The sequence below is a fragment of the Oncorhynchus mykiss genome, chromosome 7 (genome assembly GCF_013265735.2).
Source record: "Oncorhynchus mykiss isolate Arlee chromosome 7, USDA_OmykA_1.1, whole genome shotgun sequence".
NCBI lineage: Eukaryota > Metazoa > Chordata > Actinopteri > Salmoniformes > Salmonidae > Oncorhynchus > Oncorhynchus mykiss.
The window spans coordinates 75391201-75415608 of NC_048571.1; the positions used below are offsets into that span (position 1 = coordinate 75391201).

The 24408-nt window shown below is 39.7% G+C and overlaps 1 protein-coding gene across 1 annotated transcript; it reads right to left on the reverse strand.

Annotated features, from left to right (window-relative positions):
* Positions 1–503: 503 nt before the first annotated feature.
* On the reverse strand, positions 504–1459 carry LOC110527148 (CD209 antigen-like protein E). The gene has a single exon (XM_021608291.2). The coding sequence runs from the start codon at positions 1404–1406 to the stop codon at positions 594–596; it is 813 nt and encodes a 270-aa protein (XP_021463966.1). The 5' UTR covers positions 1407–1459; the 3' UTR covers positions 504–593.
* Between the last annotated feature and the right edge of the window lie 22949 nt (positions 1460–24408).

Below are 24408 nucleotides of genomic sequence, written 5' to 3' on the forward strand. Positions count from 1 at the left end.
ATCTAGGTGTTTATGTATGTCTATGGTTGCCTAGATTGGTTCTCAATTAGAGGCAGCTGTTTATCATTGTCTCTGATTGGGAACCATACTTAGGCAGCCATCTTCTTTGGGTATTTCGTGGGTTATTGTCTATGTCTAGTTGCCTGTGTCTGCACATTTGTAGTATAGCTTCACATTCGTTTTATTGTTTTTGTAGTTTGTTTAGTGTCCGTCTTCATTAAATATATAACATGTATTCAAATCACGCTGTGCCTTGGTCTCCTCCATTCAACGAACGTGACACCCTGAAATTATTATTATTACATGAAAATCAAGGATCTGACGATTGTTGTAGATGTACTAAAGGATTAAAAAGTTGACATCAGACATATTTGTTTAGATAAGAAAAGTGTCCAGACTCAATTTTTGTATATTTTTTAATTGAAAGAATAAAATGATTAAGATGTCTCTCCAAGAGATACAATAAAACCAAATACATAAAATTTTAAATCATTGTTGATTAATGGAAAAAACATAAGCACTGGTATTTTGTAATGGAAATCAATGTGACAGAGCCATAACTTTCCTTTTGGATTATTTTAGTTAAAGTTCAGTTACAGGAAGGCAATTTTCTCACATATCCAAAAGTGACATTCGTTGCAAGGTGCATCATGCCAGCCGTTGTCTGTGTTAGAAAGATCGGACCATCGCGCAGCACAATCCTCCTCCATTCCGTTCTGATTATTAGGCTGTTCTCTGCCCCAGTACGCTGTGGTCAGTGCTGTCCTGTCCACCCACTTCCAGATCCCCTCTTCAACTCGGTCAGTCAGACCAATCCAGAACGTCTCCTTGTTCAATCCATGGATAAATACATATTCCTCTTTGCTGTTTATTACCACCAGATCTGCTCCTCTCCTCTGACAGTCCTCTCGGCTCACCTCCCAGGTTTTCTTCTCAGTAGAGGTAAAGTAAAAAGTGGACTTGTAATAGCTCCATCCCTTTTGTGTGTGTTGCTCTACCACAGAGAACTTTTCTTGAAGATTGTCTCTTTCAACCTGGAGCTGGTCCCTATCTTTAGTCATGGTATTGTACTTGGTCTGCAACTGGTCTTGTTCAGCTGAGCAGTTGGTTTTATAAACTAAGGTGTTCTCTTCAAAACTGCCCATCTCTCCATTATAATATAAAAACAGGCCTATGATCCCAGCCAGTAGGAGAACACACAGAAGCCCCAGACACATTGCAGCATCTCTGGTGGATCTCCTCTCTGAGCTCTCTGTACCTTGGGTTGTAGCCTGTGGTCTACTCTTTGTGGAGACGTCCTTTGTCTTGCTTCTGGAGTCATGAGAATTGATGGTCTCTTTATTGGTATAAATATCCTCAACATTGTCATTATCAAACTCTACGTTGGCATAGATTTCATTAGACATCACAATTGTTAATAACAGTTTCTGGGATTATACCTGACAGACTGTGCTCTAGTTTCAAGCTGTACAGTGCATCTGAGACTTAACATATGGACAGGAAAGTGTCATATCAGGAAGACTATAAATAGCAATGTTTGTGCAGTCAAACAAAAGTGTGACTTTCTTCAGATGTCTTGTGTGACTTCTCTGTTGTCTTTTAATGTCTGATTCCTGTATTCTGTTGTAGTAATGGACTGAGATGTTGTCAATGCATGTGCTTTTGTAACACTTCATTTGAAATTAAGAAATGTTATTCTGTTATAGTAATGGACTGAGATGTTGTCAATGAATGTGCTTTTGTAATTCATTGCTGTATGATTGCCTTGCTCCCTCCATAGTTATTTCTAAGCTTCAAAATAACTGACAGTGGGCCAAGTCAGTTGTCTCTATAACAGTATTTGCCATTGATCTAGTTTATATTTCAGTTGTTGATATCACTTTATCTACTTTAACTTCTTACGGATAGGCGGGACAGTCGCGTCCCACTTGGGCAAAAAACAGTGAAAATGCAGCGTGGCAAATTAAAAAAAGAAGGCTTTTCGGCGAAAGCATAAGAAGCTATTATCTGATGATAGCACAACCAGTAAACAAAGAGGGTAGCATATTTCAACCCTGCAGGCGCTACACAAAACGCAGAAATAAAATATAAAACATGCATTACCTTTGACAAGCTTCTTTTGTTGGCACTCCAATATGTCCCATAAACATCACAATTTGTCCTTTTGTTCGATTAATTCCGTCCATATATATCCAAATGTCAATTTATAAAGCGCGTTTGATCCAGAAAAAAACAGCTTCCAAAAAACGCAACGTCACTACAAAATATTTCAAAAGTGGCCTATAACTTTGCCAAAATATTTCAAACTACTTTTGTAATACAACTTTAGGTATTTTTAAACGTTAATAATTCATCAAATTGTAGACGGGTCTATTTGTTGTTCAATACAGGAAGACAACAAACCAGCGCTACTTTTCACGTCTTGCGCAACTCTCAACAGTGTTACCCTGTTCCTAGTTGGCCTACTTCTTTATTGCACAAAGAAATAACCTCAACCAAATTCCAAAGACTGGTGACATCGAGTGGAAGCGGTAGGAACTGAAAACCAGTTCCTAAGAAATATTGTTTGCCAACGAGAACCCACTGAACAGACAGAGACCTAAAAAAAAAAAATCTGAACGGTTAGTCCTCGAGGTTTTGCCTGCTACATAAGTTCTGTTATACTCACAGACATGATTCAAACAGTTTTAGAAACTTCAGTGTTTTCTCTCCAAATCTACTAATAATATGCATATCTTAAATACTTGGCATGAGTAGCAGGAAGTTTAAATTGGGCACGCTATTTATCCAAAAGTGAAACTGTTGCCCCCTAGCCCCAAGAGGTATTAACTATCATCAGCGTATTTGATATGTGAAAAAGCTCTGACGAAGACCAAAAAGCTAACAAGTAAGCTTAAATAAAAAAAACATATACTAGCAAGAGCAGTCTGCGGGTTTGGCATTGTTGCACCTGTAACAAGATAACTCAGATGTGAGAGTGCTTGTTTTAATTGTATATCTGACACTTATTTTAAGTTCTGTAAATGGGGAAATTGGAAAAATCGAGAGGGCCTCCAAACCAGCCGGTTGTAATTAAAACATTACTCTTCTCAATTAAAATCCATTCATCCGATGGTGATGGTATGCTTTGGGCATTCACTGTTGTCCCTATTAAAAAGTTCCGGAGATGAGTCCTTCATCAGCCATAACAATCACAGTGTTGCACGTTGAATGTTGAGTAAGTACCAGGGCCTTCATTGAAATGCAGGGTAGCTGGCTACTACTGCTCTGGAGCAGCTAAAACAGTTGTTGGCTGGCTGCAGCTGTTGTACACGGGGCTCTGTATTCATCTAAATCAGTTTGTGCCAAATTAGCTTTACCGCAGTGAGCAAAACCACTACGTTCAAGAGAACTGGTTACAGATAAGGGATGAGATACAGATACAGACATGTATAGTAGCACGCATAGTAAAAATGTAGTGCTGCAATTTATTGCCGTTGTCGACAAAGGTACAGATAGGCTTGACTAAAAGTTAAGGAGTCATGTAAATCTTCAGATACAAGTGCTGTTACTATCGTCTATCATCTCAAACCCCAGATATTTGACGTGTCTTCGGCAAGTCACATTTAAAATGTCTCGTGGCCTGAGTGAGTGGGTGTCTGAAATCTTTAAGTTTAATTAAGTTCTCCTTCACAACACACACTCCACCCCAATGATAGGCTATTGATATGCTCGGTAATTAAAATGAATTGACCTGTGAAACGAACGTGGCCTTCAGCAGGCCTGAGATGGATGGGATGAGATCAAAACGCTAATATGAAATGAGAGAGTGAATAGATGAGAGATAGTGTAGTTATGGAAAGATTGGCAGGTAACCTAGCTGTTAAGAACAATGTGCCAGTAACCAAAAGGTCGCTGGTTTGAATCCCCTAGCCGATTAGGTGAAAAATCTGTCCATGTGCGCTTGAGCAAGGCACTTTACCCTAATTGCTCCTGTAAGTCGCTCTGGATAAGTGTGTCTGCTAATTATTAAAATGTGTAAATGGTTATGGAAAGGTCAGCTCAGGGATTTGAACTTGCAACCTTCCAGTTACTAGTCCAACACTCTAACCACTAGGCTACCCTGCCGCCCATCTTCTGTAATGTTTGCTGTATCATCTTGATGTCTATTTGTGAATACACTGTATATGTTCAACAGCTATTCTCTGTTGATTTGAAAGATTTACCAAAGAGACGCATGAAATCAAGCTAAAAAAAAACTCTATTCAGGTATGATTTGAAATTGAGCTGTGTCTTGAGGGGAGAAACACACAGGTTTCTGCTGCTTCTCCACTAAGGTTAACATTGTGCTTGAACACACACACACACACACACACACACACACACACACACACACACACACACACACACACACACACACACACACACACACACACAGAGGAGAGGAGAGCAATTATTTTTACACTACAGTGGAGACCTCCCAGAGAGTTGGACCAGAGGCTTAGGCTGCCCATATGATTGATGCTCTGTAGTTGAAGAAGAACAAATTAACTTTCTATATTTGTTGCAGGAACCAAAACTGTTCTCTGTCTCCCAGGTATACGAGACAATGGGAAAGCAGCCTAGTGGCTAGGCTAAGCTATTGGCATGTCATGCACAGAGACTTCATGACATTGACAGAGATCCCACTTCTCTTTCTGACCCTGAGCTAGATCTTCGCATCTTCTCTTGCTGTTTTATTAGTTCTTGTGCTGAAGGGAGGTGGTTTATTACTACTTTATTACATAGTTTCATTAGAAATAGTGATACTTAGTTATATTGCCACCTATGCAGATTCATTAGACAGCTCTAATTCAACAGTGGCCCTTTTATTGCAACACACCGCACTAGGAGGCTATTTAAAAATTATGCATTAACAGCAAATGACTGTGTTATAGACCAGTGTTACACTGTTGAATGTGAACAGTGTGAAAAACATTAACATGCATTTCAATTACATGAACCATACAAACACATGTCAGGTATATCCTAGGTTAGAGATAATCAACTAGATTCAGCCATGGGCAGATGTTTTTTCTTGAGCGGATGGTCAAGGGGCTGGAACATAATTATAGACCCAACAATAGTTAGTTAAAGCTCATTGGTTGAACCACATACCAGATTTTTTAACTGTGTCATTGAGTTTTAAAACCTCTCAGGGATAGACTTCCAGTTTGCGGGACAACTTCCGGTGAAACTGGAGGGCACGCTATTCAAATAAATAATCATAAAAATTATGGATATTAAACATTTAGGTACATACAAGTGTCTTATATCAGTTGAAAGCTTAAATTCTTGTTAATCTAACTGCACTGCCCGATTTACAGTAGCCATTACATCGAAGCATGCCATTGTTTGAGGACAGCACCCCACATCAAAATATTTTTTTCACCAGCACAGGTTTCATAAATTCACAAATTGCGATTTAAATATTCACTTACTTTTTGAAAATCTTCCTCTGAATTGTCATTCAAAGGGTCCCAGTTATAACATGTAGTGTCATATTGTTAGATAACATCCTTCTTTATATCGCAAAAAGTTTAGTTGGCGCCATTGATTTCAGTAATCCACTCATTCATGCAGAGAAAGGAATCCGAAAGTCTACCCAAAAACTTGGTTTCAACAAGTCAAAATACATTTCTATTGACTCCTCAGATACCCTAAAATGTAATCACACTATAATATTTCTTACGGAAAGAAGTATGCTCAATAGGAAAACGATTTAAGCAGGTGAAGCTTGTCTTCATCTCTCACCCACACACAAATTTCCAAGACTGTGTCCCTGTACTAACACTGATATTTCTCATTCATTTTGGAAGTTACAAGCCTGAGACATTGAACATAGACTGCTGACACCCCGTGGAAGCCATAGGAATTGCATCCTGGTAGCTAGAATTCAGTATGCCCCAATACTTTCCATTGTAAGAGCATGGTCTCTCATAAAAGAAATAGGCAAAAGGCAAAAGGCCTCCTGTGGGGACTTGGGTTGGGATAAAGAAAATATATAGGACAAAACACACATCATGACAAGAGAGACAACACGACATAAAGATAGACCTAAGACAACAACATAGCATATGAGCAACACAGCATGGGAGCAACACCACATGACAACAACATGGTAGCAATACAACATGGCAGCAAGTGACCATTGGACTTAAAAAATGCCGGATTGACAAAATGTGTAGGTGCAACAATTTTTATTGCATTTATAATTTATTGCTCTCACATGCACATTTCCATTGACTAAATAACAACGGTGCTAACATATTTTCTAGACAAAGCAATACAGCTGCTTGCACCACGCTGCCAGTCAGAAGTGTATGCAAACAAACCTAGGACACTGTATGCAAGCTGAGGTTAATCAATAAATGAAAGCATATATTTTGATTAGCTAGGTAGCTAACTAGCTAATATTACCTAGCTTACATTAGCTTGCTTGTACAAAGTCCAGCAGCAAAGCCTCTGTAGCTAGCTAACACCAGTCAGCTGAATGGTAGCTAGCTAAGCAACAGGCCGAAAGAAGTTAGCTAGCCAATTAATGTGGTTTTATTTTGATTAGCTAAGTAGCTAGCTAGCTAATGTAAAATTATACCAGCTAAAGTTAGCTAGGTAGCTAACCAACAAGTGACGAAATCTAGCTAGCTAGCTAGATTTTGCCAAGTAAGGTTTTTCACATAAGGCTGAAGTGATCATGTGTAAACTGTTGATCTAGACACTTGCGTGTAATCAGAGGACAAACAAATATGCACAAACCTAAATTAGCGAACAGCCTTGGCTGCTATGAGAGCCAATTAAGCTTAGCTAGCTAGGTAACCTGAGCTAACGTAAGACTGTAACGTTAGCTAATGGGTGTGCCCAGGATTCTGCCCTCACAAAGTGTAAGCTACATAGCGTGGCAGACAGTTTACAAGCTTCCAATAAAGAATCAGGAGGCATTGGTACAGTTAAGAATCTTTAGTCAAATATATTTTGTTTGTAAAACTGTAACAGATACAGAAAGGGGAAAATGTATGAGAAAAAAATCACTATTTACATTCACACAATCTAAGTGTCCATATATCTTAATAAATATGTTTTAGCTCTGTCACAGGAGATATCTGAACACTTAAAATAGCTTGATACATCCAAAAACAAAATAAGCTGAATTCCGTCACGAAATGATAGCTAGCATGCAAACACATAATGTTAAGTGAATGAGCACAACTAGCTTAGCATCCTCAACTTACACTTTATTTTTATTTATTTAACTAGGCAAGTCAGTTAAGAACACATTCTTATTTACAATGACAGTCTACCGGGGAACAGTGGGTTAAATGCCTTGTTCAGGTGCAGAACGACAGATTTTTACCTTGTCAGCTCAGGGATTCAAGCCAGCAACCTTTCAAGTTACTGGCCCAACACTCTAACCACTAGGCTACCTGCCACCCCTGTTCACATTCAACAGTTATTCTAAAAAACTAGAATAAACATGTAAAAAAATACATATTCTGGAAACACAATTTGAATTAGCGAAAGCATGTTCTAATAACTCAAAACTACTAACAGACTTATCTTTAACCAAGGCCTAGTAAGACGTAAAAGTAGGGCTGGTCTCTCGGATTGTTCTGACAGGAAATAGCTCTGAACCAAAAATGAGCTAATTAAAAGCTACAGTACCCATATTCGCCACTAGATGACAACATAGGGCAATATAATACTTTGTACAGAATCACTAGCTTTAAGCACCAGCTGTCAGAGCAGCTTACAGATTACTGCACCTGTACATAGCCCATCTATAATTTAGCCAAAACAACTACCTCTTTCCCTACTGTATTTATTTATTTTTGCTCCTTTGCACCCCATTATTTCTATCTCTACTTTGCACATTCTTCCACTGCAAATCAACCACTCCAGTGTTTTACTTGCTATATTGTATTTACTTCGCCACCATGGCCTTTTTTGCCTTTACCTCCCTTATCTCACCTCACTTGCTCACATTGTATATAGACTTACTTTTCTACTGTATTATTGACTATGATTGTTTTACTCCATGTGTAACTCTGTGTTGTTGTATGTGTCGAACTGCTTTGCTTTATCTTGGCGAGCTCGCAATTGTAAATGAGAACTTGTTCTCAACTTGCCTACCTGGTTAAATAAAGGTGAAATAATTTTTTTATAAAATAATTAGGACAGTCAGTATATCATACTTTCTTACGCAAGACATAACTAGCTAGCTAATGTTACATTTAAAACCAAACATTTTGGGAAACTGCACAGATCAAACTAAGGTAACGTTAAGACGAGGTAGCCAGATTTCAGACAGGACAAACACTGCAGTGACCTACGCTGCCTTTCTTTCGACTAAGAACAACCAAGACCACAACACAAATCATAGCCGAGAAAATAAATTGCTTTGTTAAGAAACAGTAAGTCAGCTATGTTGAACCGCATAGAGTAAATGGTTGAACCCCAAACGCACATGGAAACAGAACCTCAGTTGTGCATGCTAGCATCAACTTACCAGACTGTAATTATCGCTGTTTCGAATAAATTCTAACTCCGGCATTAACTCCCATTCCTGCTGTCTTGACATTATTATAATCCAAATGTGTGCTGTGTGTGATCAAAACAGTGTCAAATTACTTTTCAGTGTGTTCACAGAAAATCTACAGTCACCATCCACAAGTAAAACGTTTTCAGGGGGCTGCACATGCTGCACCAACTTGCAGACTTATCTATTTCTGTTCAGGAGGGACAGAAATAGATATGGGGGTGGAGTTGCAGATTACATTCAGAGTCATATTCCAGCAAAACAACGTAAGGACTTAATGTTGAATGGATCAGAGGCGCAATTGGCACAGGTCTTGAACGTTGAACGCTATTATGGGTAGGAATTCCTCTTTCGTTGAATCACCGGGTATATTTATTACAAAACCACATGACATCGCAAACTATTTTATGAATTGATACTTTAGGGGCAATGTGGACAAGTTGAGGAATGTTATGATTACAACTGATGACTTCATGTCATATACCCTTATAAAATATTGTATCATGAAGGAGAGGAAATGCATGTTCAAATTTCACGAAGTAAAAAGGGAGGAGGTATCAGATGACAAGTCACCTGGTACAGATGATCTCCATCCAAATTGCTCAGAGTTACAGCTAACCAAATATCTACCCCATTCTCTCATATTTTTTAATAAGTGCTTGATATATGGGGCATGCCCAGAAGTCTGGAAAGAGTCAAAGCTTATTCCACTACTTAAGGATAAAAAATTTGCATTCTCTGGTCCTAATAGTCCTCCCATAAGCTTTCTGCATGTGTTAAGTAAATTATTGGAAAAACATTTATCTGTACAAATCAAGGCTAATTTCTCATGTAATGGTCTGATAATGGGTTTCCAGCATGCATGCAAAGAAGCGCATTCTATGAGTACGGCCTTAGCACAAATGACTGATGATTGGTTAAAGAGTATGGATGACAAGAAGATAGTTGGTGCAGTGCTGCTAGATTTCAGTGCTGCTTTCGATGTAATTGATCATGAACTGTTACTTGGTAAACTCAAAGACGATGGTTTTAACAGGAGAAGGAATTTTTGCGTTTAATGTGTAGCTTTTCAAACAGTAAAGATATACACTGTGGGGTTCCTCAAGGAAGCTGCCTAGGCCCATTTCTCTACTATATCTTTACTAATGTTTTACCTTCAGTAAGGAACAAAGCAAGAGTGGTCATGTATGCTGATGACTTTACAATTTACAGTGCAGCATCAGAATGTAATGAGCTAACAGATTTACTGACTAGTGAACTAAGAATGGTGTCTGAGTGGGTTGATATGAACAAATTGGTGTTGAACATTTCTACAATGAAATGTATTGTATTTGGTTCAAGATATATGCTTGCTGATGATCACTAATTTAATTTGTTGATGAATAGAACGCATGTAGAGAAAATGAAAAAACGAAACTACTAGGCGTCATGTTGTGACGCAGCTTTATCATGGTCAGAACACATAGATAATGTTGTATTTAAGATGGGTATGGCAATTGCTGTTACAAGAAAATATTCAGAGTATGTAGCATCTAGCACCTAGCACCTTGATTCAATCCCTGGTCCTATCACACTTAAAGTACTGTCCAGTTATATGATATTCCGCAGCAAAGAATGTTCCAAATAGCTCAAAACAGGGCTGCCAGATTAGCTCTTCATTGCTCTATCCTTATGTATGTTATCCAAATGCATCATGGCTTCACGTTGAAAACAAATTACTATCCAGTCTGATTTTCTTTAGGAATGTTAAATATTTTTGAAAACCACAGTATTTTTCAGAACAGTTAGTACATACAGTTGAAGTCGGAAGTTTACATACACCTTAGCCAAATACATTTAAAATTAGTTTTTCACAATTCCTGACATTTAATCCTAGTAAAAATTCCCTGTTTTAGGCAAAGTAGGATCACCACATTATATATTTAGAATGTGACACGTCAGAATAATAGTAGAGAGAATTATTTATTTCAGCTTTTACTTCTTTCATCACATTTCCCAGTGGGTCAGAAGTTTACATACACTCAATTCGTATTTGGAAGCATTGCCTTTAAATGGTTTAACTTGGGTCAAACGTGTCGGGTAGCCTTCTACAAGCTTCCCACAATAAGTTAGGTGAATTTTGGCCCATTCCTCCTGACAGAGCTGGTGTAACTGAGTCAGGTTTGTAGGCCTCCTTGCTCGCACAACCTTTTTCAGTTCTGCCCACAAATTTTCTATAGGATTGAGCTCAGGGCTTTGTGATGGCCACTCCAATACCTTGACTTTGTTGTCTTGAAGCCATTTTGCCACAGTTTTGGAAGTATGCTTGGGGTCATTGTCCATTTCAAGACCCATTTGTGACCAAACTTTTGTCTTGAGATGTTGCTTCAAAATATCCAGAACATTTTCCTACCTCATGATGCTATCTATTTTGTGAAGTGCACCAGTCCCTACTGCAGCAAAGCACCCCCATAACATGATGCTGCCACCCCCGTGCTTCACGGTTGGGATGGTGTTCTTTGGCTTGCAAGCTTCCCCCTTTTTCCTCCAAACATAACGATGGTCATTATGGCCAAACAGTTATATGTGTGTTTCATCAGACCAGAGGACATTTCTCCAAAAGTACGATCTTTGTCCCCATGTGCAGTTGAAAACCATAGTCTGGATTTTTTTATGGAGGTTTTGGAGCAGTGGCTTCTTCCTTGCTGAGCGGTTTTTCAGGTTATGTCGATATAGGACTCGTTTTAGTATGGAAACAGATACCTTTGTACCTGTTTCCCCCAGCAACTTCACAAGATCCTTTGCTGTAGTTCTGGGATTGATTCGCACTTTTCGCACCAAAGTACATTAATCTCTAGGAGACAGAACGCGTCTCCTTCCTGAGCGGTATGATGGCTGCATAGTCCCATGGAGTTTATACTTGCGTCCTATTGTTTGTACAGATGAATGTAGTACCTTCAGGCGTTTGGAAATTGCTCCCAAGGATGAACCAGGCTTGTGCAGATCTACTTTTTTTGGGGGGGCTGATTTCTTTTGATTTTCCCATGATTTCAAGCAAATAGGCACTGCTTTTGAAGTTAGGCCTTGAAATACATCCACAGGTACACCTCCAATTGACTCAAATTATGTCAATTAGCCTATCAGAAGCTTCTAAAGCCATTACATCATTTTCAGGAATTTGCCAAGCTGTTTAAAGGCGCAGTCAACATAGTATATGTAAACTTCTGACCCACTGGAATTGAGATAGAGTGAATTTTTAAATTTGAATTCTACCCCCTTTTTCGTGGTATCCAATTGCTAGTAGTTACTATCTTATCTCATCGCTATGTCTCTCCCGGCTCGGAGAGGTGAAACAACATCAGAATCATTGTTTACTTAAGGTACTTGCTGTGTGCCGGCCTCGTCTCATAGACTAGATGTAACATAGTAAATGCAGACCCGGCAAACCCGGGAAAGTATGATATGTTTTGTATGGTTACATAATACAGAAAGTTACTTAAGGCAAAATGGGGGTGGTTGGTCAGTTTGGAAGGATGGGCATATAACGTGAATGTCTATCAACCCAAAGGTTGAGCATTCAAATCCTATCATGGACAAATTTAGAATTTTAGCTAATTACTTTGCAACTACTTACTACTTTTTTTGCTACTTAGCAACTATACTGAAAAAAAATATAAATGCATTATGCAACAATTTCATTGATTTGACTGAGTTACAGTTCATATGAGGAAATCGGTCAATTGAAATAAATTCATTAGGTGCTAATCTATGGATTTCACATGACTGGGAATAAGGATATGCATCTGTTGGTCACAGATGCCTTTAAAAAAAATGGGCCTCACAGTATTTTTGTGCATTCAAATCGCCCTCAATAAAAATGCAATTGTGTTCGTTGTCCTTAGCTTATGCCTGACCATACCAAATCCCCACCGCCACCATGAGGTACTCAGTAAACCGCTCTCCCACACGACGCCATACCACTCTGCGGTTGTGAGACCGGTTGGATGTACTGCCAAATTCTCTAAAATGGCGATGGAGGTGGCTTATTGTAAAGAAATAAACATTAAATTATCTGGGAACAGCTCTGCTGGACGGTCCTGCAGTCAGCATGCCAATTGCACGCTCCCTGAAAACCTGAGACATCTGTGGCATTTTGTTGTGACAAAACTGCACATTTTAGTGGCCTTTACTGTCTGCAGCACAAGGTGCACCTGTGTTATGATCATGCTGTTTAATCAGCTTCTTTAAATGCCACACCTGTTAGGTGGAGGGATTATCTTTGCAAAGGAGAAATGCTCCCTAACAGGGATGTAAACACATTTTTTCACAGGTTAGAGGTCATCATGGAGTGTTATCCCTGAGGGTGCCACTGGAGGGCATCCTTATGTTTATAGTGTCCAGGTGAGCCTGATTGGGATTATTGGTTTCACCTGGTTTAGGGCTATTTAGGTTCCTCTATGGACCAGGGCCGGTTGCTCAGGTCTCTTGTCTTGTACTCATGTGTACTTGCTTTGTTGTTTTGCCTGTGGATACTCCTAACCTTAAACACTTTAACCTGAATACTAACCTTAGCCCTAACCCCTAGCCTAGTTAACGTTAGCCACCTAGTTAAAACTTATTATGGCTGCAGGGGCAGTATTGAGTAGCTTGGATGAAAGGTGCCCAGAGTCAACGGCCTGCTCCTCAGTCCCAGTTGCTAATATATGCATATTATTATTAGTATTGGATAGAATGATGTCTTTGAGTATAACAGAACTCATATGGCAGGCCAAAACCTGAGAAGAAATCCAAACAGGAAGTGGGAAATCTGAGGTTGGTCGATTTTCAACCCAGCCCCTATTGAATACACAGTGGGATATGGATAAAGTTGCACTTCCTAGGGCTTCCACTAGACGTCAACCGTCTTTAGAAATTTGAATGAGGCTTCTACTGTATTGTGGAACCAGATGGGAGCTCTTCGAATCAGTGGTCTGGCAGAGAGCCAGATCCTGGTCACACGCATTTCACATGATAGTGACCTATGTTTCATGGCTTCTCTACAGACATAGGAATTCTCTGGTTGGAACTTTATTGAAGATTTATGATAACAACATCCTAAAGATTGATTCTATAATTAGTTTGACAAGTTTCTTCAACCTGTAATATAACTTTTTGAAGTTTTCGTCCAACGTTCGGCTGGACCTGCACGAGCGTTTGGATTTGTGTACTAAACGCGCTAACAAAAGTAGCTACTTGGACATAACTTATGGACATTATAGAACAAATCTAGCATTTATTGTGGAACTAGAATTCCTGGGAGTGCATTCTGATGAAGATTGTCAAAGGTAAGGGAATGTTTATAATGTGATTTCTGATTTCTGTTGACTCCAACATGGCGGATAATTGTATTTATTTTCTGAGCGCCGTCTCAGATTATTGCATAGTTTGCTTTTTCCGTAAAGTTTTTTTTAAATCTGACATAGCGGTTGCATTAAGGAGAGGTACATCTATATTTCCATGTCTAACAATTGTATTTATCGACATTTGTAATGAGTATTTCTGTAAAATGATGTGGCTCTCTGCAATATCAATGGATGTTTTTGGAGCGCGCCAATGTATACTGAGATTTTTTTTTTATAAATATGAAATTTATCAAACAAAACATATATGTATTGTGTAACATGAAGTCCTATGAGTGTCATCTGATGAAGATCATCAAAGGTTAGTGGTTAATTGTATCTCTAGTTGTGGTATTTGTGACTCCTCTTTTTGGCTGGAAAAATGGCTGAATTATTCTGTGAGTTGATGGTGACCGAACATAATCGTTTGTGGTGCTTTTGCTGTAAAGCCTATTTGAAATCGGACACTGTGGTGGGATTAATAACAAGATTACATTTAAAACGGTATAGGATACATGTATGTTTGAGGAATTTTAATTATGAGATTTCTGTTGTTTTGAATTTGGCGCCCTGCACTTTCACTGGCTGTTGTCATATCGATCCCGTTAACGGGATTGCAGCCCTAAGTAACATTAATGTTAGCAACATCAAATTGGAATTTGTAAAATATATTGTACGTATTGAAATTTGTAACATTATCATACGATAATACAAATTGCAATACAAATTGCAATTCATAACATATCATGCAAAATAGATGATGAACATCCAAAAAGTATTACATACCATATGAAACATAACATATCACATCAAATGGAGTGTACAGATTTACATAAAGAATAATACAAAATGCTATGAGATCAGGTTGCAGCCAGCCTGCAGCAGCGTGCAGTCAAAAGAAAATGAAATGCTTGTTAACTACATGATTAATTAAATGAGTCTGATTTCAACAAATCAACTGTTTTAGACCATTGTATTTTAACCAAGCAAGAGAAAGAAACGTGCCATCAATGCTGAGCTGATTCAAATAACCAACTTGTCATCAAGCTTTGATTATTTGAATCAGCTGTGTAGTGCTTGGGCAAAAACCAAAACGTACACCCAGGGTGGGCCCCAGTACTGTCCAACCATACAGTGATTTACGGCAGAGTGGCAGATTGTGGGCATGCACCTGTCACAGAGAAATGCACCAGCTGGTTGACAGAGTGCCGGACCATCTCTATTGCCCTTGTTTATGTTCTCTTCCCACTGGAACATCCAATTCCTTCACTTTGTGATGTCAGAGTAGACATTGGATGACTACCACCAAATTAGCTCGCATCTGACGCACCAGTGCTGTCCCCTTTGCGTGTCCAAAGTAATTCCCACCAAGGTGGATGAAAAATAAAGGAAATTCGCATGAGCACCACAATGCCTATTCCACCTATGCTGTACCATGGTTTTCCAGCACACAGCGATGACTTAGCTATGTTGATATTGTACTTCAAACTATGTGTAGGCAGGTTGCTTAGGATTCAAACCTTAATTCATACTCTTCGGAGGGATAATGGACTTTACAGTGTCTTGATATTAAAATTATGTAAACAGGGGCCTCCCGTGTTGCGCAGTGGTATGAGACACTGCATCGCAGTGTTTGAGGAGTCACTACAGACCCAAGTTCAATCACAGGCTGTCACACTGGCAGTGACTGGGAGACCCATGAGGCGGCGCACAAATGGCCCAGCGTCTTCTGCGTTAGGGGAGGGTTTGGCCGGAAGGGATTTTCTTGTCTTATTGCACTCTAGCGACTCCTTGTTGTGGGCCGGGCACCTGCATGCTGACTTTGGTCGCCAGCTGGACAGTGTTTCCTCCAACACGTTGGTGCAGCTGGCTTCCGGCGTAAGCGAGCAGTGTGTCAAGAGGTAGTGCGGTCTGCACAATGCATCTCCGGGGGCAAACTACCTGCTCTCCAGGACACATACACCACCCGATGTCACTGGAAGGCCAAAAAGATCATCAAGGACAACAACCACCCGAGCCACTGCCTGTTAACCTCGCTATCATCCAGAAGGCGAGATCAGTACAGGTGCATCAATGCAGGGACTGAGAGACTGAAAAACAGCTTCTATCTCAAGGCCATCAGACTGTTAAACAGCCATCACTAACATTGAGTGGCTGCTGCCAACATACTGACTCATCTCTAGCCACTTTAATAATGGAAATATTGATGTAATAAATGTATCACTAGCCACTTTATATAATGTTTATATCCCCTACATTACTCATCTCATATTTATATGCTGTACTCTATACCATCTACTGCATCTTGCCTATGCCGTTCGGCCATCGCTTGTTCATATATTTTTATGTACATATTCTCATATTCTCATGTACATTCCTTTACATTTGTGTGTATAATGTAGTTGTTGTGAAATTGTTAGGTTAGAGTACTTGCTAGATATTATTGCATGGTCGGAACTAGAAGCACAAGCATTTCGCTACACTCGCATTAACATCTGCTAACCATGTGTATGTGACATATAAACATTGATTTGACTTCTCCGTAGAGACCTTAAAATAGCTGTGCAGCGACGCTCCCCATCCAACCTGACAGAGCTTGAGAAGATCTGCAGAGAAGACTGGGAGAAACTCCCCAAATACAGTGGTGCCAAGCTTGTAGCGTCATACCCAAGAAGACTCGAGGCTGCAATCGCTGCCAAAGGTGCTTCAACAAAGTACTGAGTAAAGAGTCTGAATACTTATGTACAGTATATGTGGTATTTCAGTTTTTTGTTTATAATAAATTACCAAAAATATCTAAAAACCTGTTTTTGCTTTGTCATTATGGGGTATTGTGTGTAAAATGATGAGAGAAAAAATATATATTTTAGAATAAGGCTGTAACGTAACAAAATGTGGAAAATGTCAAGGAGTCTGAATACTTTCCAAAGGCACTGTATACGCAGAAAATAACCTCATACCTACTGTAAAATATGGTGGTGAATCTTTGATAATATGAAGCTGTTTAACTTTGTACTGGGGACACCTCTCAATGTTTTCTCCATTCTCATAAAACATTATAGACAAAGGCTACGTCCCTTTATCCTTACTGTGTGTGTGTGTGTGTGTGAAAGGTTGATGCTGTGTGCATATGTTTTGGGGTGAAATGCCTGTGTTTGGGTGAAACATGTATGCTGTGTGTGTGTTGTGGTGAAATATTGATGACGTGTGTGTGTGTGTGTTGTGGTGAAATATTGATGACGTGTGTGTGTGTGTGTGTGTGTGTGTGTGTGTGTGTGTGTGTGTGTGTGTGTGTGTGTGTGTGTGTGTGTGTGTGTGTGTGTGTGTGTTTGGGTGAAAAGTTGAAACAGTGTGTGTATGTATTGGGGTGAAAGGTTGATGCCGTTTGTTGGAGTGAAAGGTTAATGCTGTATGCATGTGTGTTGGAGTGAAAGGTTAATGCTGTATGCATGTGTGTTGGGGTGAAAGGTTGATGCTGTGTGCTTGTATGTTATGGTGAAGAGGTGTGGGGGGGAATGGGATGTTAACCTCACCTCCCCTCTCTTCAATGTTCTCATTTAATAGAGGTAATAATTTCTCCCTGATGAGTGTCGACACAGCGTCCCGCCACGCTCCGCTTTATGACCCCTCCACCATCGACACCTCCCCCGCTGGCTGCCGCCACACTATTTTCCCCTCCAGCAGTTTTCAATTTAGATTGTAAAAACTAGTGTGTTCTTTTTTTAGCACGCTGGGAAGTAAATCTGAGGACAGCTGTGAAGTCACGGACAGTGTGGAACCTTATGGGCCCGCGCCTTTTTCAATCTGATCTGAACTCAGGTGGGTGTCAGACCCGTTGTGTGGACAGGGGTGACAGTTGTTACCGTAGACTTTTGAATGTCAATGGTTTTTTCAATTTCCTTGTTAGTTCTTTATTCAACCGTTGCAACCTTTCTTTAACCTACAAGCAAATATAATATTTGGGGATATTAAGTTAAATTAATAACCAATATTTTGAGAACAGTAATCTATCAATGACTTCGACAGCATCTACATCGACGAATATGGAGGTGATGTCAACAGTGGCATAGTCATTGTTTTCACGTTGTCGCTTCTCCCAATGAATCTCTCATCATAATGGTATAAAGAAGCTGTTTCCAGATATGGCCTTAGTCTTGCTCTCCCTATTTGTATTTAAAGATATGAACGTCTTAATCGTCGACGAGCTAAATAACAAATGGAACTGTAAAAACCCTCCAGTAATAGAGCCTTCTACCATAAATACACATCCCAACATTCATATCACCTTACACAAATGTGATCACACACTACTTTTATTGACGGTGTATAATTGAAAAATGTGGCCAAGGAAATGGTGTCTGACCTGCTGCTTTCTTTCGGGTGATTTTCATTTTCTAACTTCGATTGAAAGAGGCATTTGCTAAGCAAATAGCTTTGATTCATTGCAAAGCCGCCTGGAGGAGTTGCAGTTCCATGGCCTAAAATGAGTTGCAGTTCCATGGCCTAAAATTAGTGGCAGTTCCATGGCCTAAAATTAGTGGCAGTTCCATGGCCTAAAATGAGTTGCAGTTCCATGGCCTAAAATTAGTGGCAGTTCCATGGCCTAAAATGAGTTGCAGTTCCATGGCCTAAAATGAGTTGCAGTTCCATGGCCTAAAATTAGTGGCAGTTCCGAGGCCTAAAATTAGTGGCAGTTCCATGGCCTAAAATGAGTTGCAGTTCCATGGCCTAAAATGAGTTGCAGTTCCATGGCCTAAAATGAGTTGCAGTTCCATGGCCTACAATGAGTTGCAGTTCCATGGCCTAAAATTAGTGGCAGTTCCATGGCCTAAAATGAGTTGCAGTTCCATGGCCTAAAATTAGTTGCAGTTCCATGGCCTAAAATGAGTTGCAGTTCCATGGCCTAAAATGAGTGGCAGTTCCGAGGCCTAAAATTAGTGGCAGTTCCATGGCCTAAAATTAGTGGCAGTTCCGAGGCCTAAAGTGAGTTGCAGTTCCATGGCCTAAAATTAGTGGCAGTTCCGAGGCCTAAAATTAGTGGCAGTTCCATGGCCTAAAATTAGTGGCAGTTCCATGGCCTAAAATTAGTGGCAGTTCCATGGCCTAAAATTAGTGGCAGTTCCGAGGCCTAAAGTGAGTTGCAGTTCCATGGCCTAAAATTAGTGGCAGTTCCGAGGCCTAAAATTAGTGGCAGTTCCATGGCCTAAAATTAGTGGCAGTTCCATGGCCTAAAATTAGTGGCAGTTCCATGGCCTAAAATTAGTGGCAGTTCCGAGGCCTAAAGTGAGTTGCAGTTCCATGGCCTAAAATTAGTGGCAGTTCCATGGCCTAAAATTAGTGGCAGTTCCGAGGCCTAAAATTAGTGGCAGTTCCATGGCCTAAAATTAGTGGCAGTTCCATGGCCTAAAGTGAGTTGCAGTTCCATGGCCTAAAATGAGTGGCAGTTCCATGGCCTAAAATGAGTTGCAGTTCCGAGGCCTAAAATTAGTGGCAGTTCCGAGGCCTAAAATTAGTTGCAGTTCCATGGCCTAAAATTAGTGGCAGTTCCATGGCCTAAAATTAGTGGCAGTTCCGAGGCCTAAAGTGAGTTGCAGTTCCGTGGCCTGAAATGAACAGAGATGGAGAAACCTAACATAAAAGCACAAAGGCACTAAGTGTCCGTGGAGGTAGGGAATCGGGGGAAAACAGAGTTCTATCACCCACAATTTTAATATGTTACCTTTAAAGGCTAGTAAAGGAGCTTAGCCTAGATTTACCCACTAAAGTTGAACAGCTGAGGTATTGTGAGAAGAAATGTGGCAATATAGCCTAGCAGCCGCATAATTCAATAAAAAACTATGTAAGTGTATTGTTTTGCCCCACAGTTAGCCTAATGGTTAACTAGCGAGCTAAAGTAATTTACATTTAATTAACAACGATAATAAGCTGTGGTTCAAATGAGACCTACACATACTAATATTCAAGCATCAAGCCATGAAGAAGTGCTGTATACTATTGCCTACCCATGTAAATATAATGACACAGTTAATACTTTTTCCCATGTGTATAAATGCAGGCCCATTTTGTGCCATATATCAGTTACCCTTTGAATATAATTACTATCACTTCCAAAGGTTAATTTCATAATCCTTTGGAAAGGAGTAATGTCGTGCTACAGAGGTAGCACTTTTAAGGCTAAATGCTAATAATCACTATTCATAGAACAAAAGGTAAACTCACTGAGGAATAAGACTTGAATGTGAATAGGTCAGGTGATCAGCTGACTGGTTGCCACCATACATTCCACAACAGACGCATTTTGACCTTTAGCTAATGTGATCAAGATGCTAATCTGGAATGAGACATTATTTTTGCTCTGATGAAGGTGAATTTGAATAAGCGACGTCTATTCAAGGCAATGATCCTGAAAGCATTCATCTCAACTACACTCTTAGTAACTTAAACGTATCATGAACTTAAAAGGGTCCCCATAGGGGAACCCTTTGAGGAACCCTATTGGGTTCCATGTAGAACTGTTTCCCCAGAGGGTTCTACATTGAACCTAAAAGAGTTTTACCTGGAACTAAAAAGGGTCCTACCTTGAACCCAAAAGGGTGCTCCCATTGTATGAGAACAACAGAAGAACCCTTTTGGAACCCTTTTGTTCAAAGTGTGCATGTACATTAGACCATACATTTTGATATTATTAGTTTAAATCCAGGTGAATAATGCTTCTTGAAAATATATTTGTTACTACTGAACAATACTGTGGCATATTTGGAATATCTCATGCACCCCGAATAAAGATATGAACGCAACATGCAACAATTTCAAAGATTTTACTGAGTTACAGTTACAGAAATCAATCAATTTAAATAAATAAATTAGGCCCTAATCTATGAATTTCACATGACGGGGAATACAGATTGGAGTCATTAAAACTCGTTTTTCAACCACTCCACAAATTTCTTGTTAACAAACTATAGTGTGCATGACACAAGTAATTTTTTCAACAACTGTTTACAGACAGATTATTTCACTTATAATTCACTGTATCACAATTCCAGTGGGTCAGAAGTTTACATACACTAGGTTGTCTGTGCCTTTAAACAGCATGGAAAATTCAAGAAAATTATGTTGGGCTTCAGAAGCTTCTGATAGGCTAATTGACCTAATTTGAGTCAATTGGAGGTGTACCTGTGGATGTATTTCAAGGCCTACCTTCAAAAGCAGTGCCTCTTTGCTTGACATCATGGGAAAATCAAAAGAAATCAGCCCCCCCAAAAAAGGTAGATCTGCACAAGTCTGGTTCATCCTTGGGAGCAATTTCCAAACGCCTGAAGGTACCACATTCATCTGTACAAACAATAGTACGCAAGTATAAACTCCATGGGACTATGCAGCCATCATACCGCTCAGGAAGGAGACGCGTTCTGTCTCCTAGAGATTAATGTACTTTGGTGCGAAAAGTGCGAATCAATCCCAGAACTACAGCAAAGGATCTTGTGAAGTTGCTGGGGGGAAACAGGTACAAAGGTATCTATTTCCATAGTAAAACGAGTCCTATATCGACATAACCTGAAAAACCGCTCAGCAAGGAAGAAGCCACTGCTCCAAAACCTCCATAAAAAAATCCAGACTATGGTTTTCAACTGCACATGGGGACAAAGATCGTACTTTTGGAGAAATGTCCTCTGGTCTGATGAAACACACATATAACTGTTTGGCCATAATGACCATCGTTATGTTTGGAGGAAAAAGGGGGACGCTTGCAAGACAAAGAACACCATCCCAACCGTGAAGCACGGGGGTGGCAGCATCATGTTATGGGGGGGCTTTGCTGCAGGAGGGACTGGTGCACTTCGCAAAATAGATGGCATCATCAGGTAGAAAAAATGTTGTGGATATATTGAAGCAACATCTCAAGACAACAGTTAAAGTTAAAGCAGTTAAAGTTAAAGCTTGTTTGCAAATGGGTCTTCAAATGGACAATAACCCCAAGCATACTTCCAACTTTGTGGCAAAATGGCTTAAGGACAATCCTATAGAAAATATCTGGGCAGAACTGAAAAAGTGTGTGCAAGCAAGGATGCCTACAAACCTGACTCAGTTACACCAGCTCTGTCAGGAGGAATGGACCAAAATTCACCCAACTTATTGAGGGAAGCTTGTGGAAGGTTTCCCGAAACATTTGAACCAAGTTAAACAATTTAAAGGCAATGCTACCAAATACTAATTGAGTGTATGTAAATTTCTGACCCACTGGGAATGTGATGAATGAAAAAAAAGCTGAAATAAATCATTCTCTCTACTATTATTCTGACATTTCACATTCTTAAAATTAAGTGGTGATCTTAACTGACGTAAAACAGGGAATTTTTACTAGGATTAAATGTCAGGAATTGTGAAAAACTGATTTTAAATGTATTTGGCTAAGGTGTATGTAAACTTCCGACTTCAACTGTACCTTAAAATAAAGGTATGTCTCTGGATCAGAAAACTATCTGGTGCGACCACTCCCTCAAAACTAGAGACATCTGTGGTGTTGTGTTGTGTGACAAAACTGCACAATATACTGCAACTCAAGTTTTTTGTGTGTATGGAACATTTCTGAGATCTTTTATGTTTTATTTCAGCTCATGAAACATGGGACCAACACTGTACATGTTGTGTTGATATTTTTATTCAGTATATGAAAGCTAGGCAATCGAAAGTCTTTGGAGTGCTTGAGAATGAGATACTGCTTTAAATCTTCTGTTTCCTCTCCAAGTCTTTGGGACATAGGAATAGGGGCCGCTTGAAAATACTGTGAGGAGTTGTTTTTTTTCCAAGGACAGGGCTGAAGTGATGACCACAGAACAATATTTCAGGCACCACTGTAAAAGCTACGGCAAAGAGGGTCAAAATGAAAGCCCAGCACAATAACCCACACTTCCTCCACGGGATATCTTTTACCTTCAGTTGTCGGAGAGGGAGCTGAGAGGCTGACACAGGACGAGCCCTAGGGGATCAGTGCTGCATTCGCAACATCTAATAAATTCGCAAATACCAGCACGCCACTGGGAAAAATCCACTTGAATGCCCCTTCAACAGATCATTTCTAGTGGGAAACTTGTCTATAATCTCTGAGCTATGCTGAACTCTGATGTGACATGCTAAAGAAACAGCATTTTCGGCAGTTAAATGCAACAGCAAAACATGATAAAAAAAACAATCTGTTCAGTTTTTTTAACACATTTTTCTGTGAGCATTATAGCTGTACTTTTAGTTTATGGTTGATGCAGCTTGTTTGCCATTAGCTAATCAGCATTCTCAATGTGTACAAAGCGCTTGAACGCACACAACGCGTTGCTCACAGTTTACAAATAGTAATTCTCCAGCTTCCCACTTGTTATGAACAGCATACAGAAATACGTAGGATCTTAATTTGATCAATCTGTTGCAGAACTTTCAAATGTGTAGTGTGTTTGAGGTTTCAAAAGGCTTCTGAAGTGTGTATCTTGATTTTCCCTGACAAAAAAATGTATCAACCCCTACAAAAATTTAAATGAATTATAATCCACATAATATTTCACATTTCCTGTTGTTGCAGGATTATTGTCCTGCTGTAGCAAACTGGCTCAAATCCTGAACTGCTCCTTAAACTGTGGACTGTTTGGATCATCACTTGGCAGGCCTGGACAACAGGACTTACGGTATGATTTTTTACCTTCCGGTCATAGATGTATTGTAGATGTAGGTAAACACTGGTATTTGTATACTGTTTCTAGTCCTAGCAGCAACAGGCAGCAAACACTAAGGACATTCCGGAATCAAGCAAGTGATTTGCCCTTCGATTAGTTTTGCTTTAGCAGTGTTTCAATACCAGGATATCATTAGCTAACATGAGTGTAATTATACATCAGAAGTACCATATGTGGTGTTCATCTGGAGCTCAGTTGATAGAGCATTGTGATTGCAATGCCACGATAGTGGGTTTGATTCCCGGGACCACCCATACATAAAATGTATGCATGCATAACTGTAAATCTCTTTGGATTGAAGCATCTGCTAAATGGAATACACGGAGTGTACAAAACGTTAGGAACACCTGCTCTTTCCATGACATAGACTGACCGGGTGAATCCAGGTGAATGCTATGATCCTTATTGATGTCACTTGTTAAAGCCAATCAGTGTAGAGGACACAGGATAAAAGAAGGATTTTTAAGCCTTGATACAATTGAGACATTTTATGTGTGCAATTCAGGGGGTGAATGGTCAAGACAAAAGATTTACGTGCCTTTGAACAAGGTATTGAGTACCACAGTATGAGTCACAACACCCATTAAAAAACCTAGCGGTCAAACATTTTAGAGTCACTTCAAATAAGGGCTGTGTTTCGTGTAGGCTTACCCTGGCGTGACGTGTTTCTAACCGTGTAACTCTCTAGGATGAGGTGACTTGTATCAATATATTTGCCTGTATTCTCCTACCATATCAGAACTGAAACTAGACCGATCTGGGGGTGGTTGATGGCTGA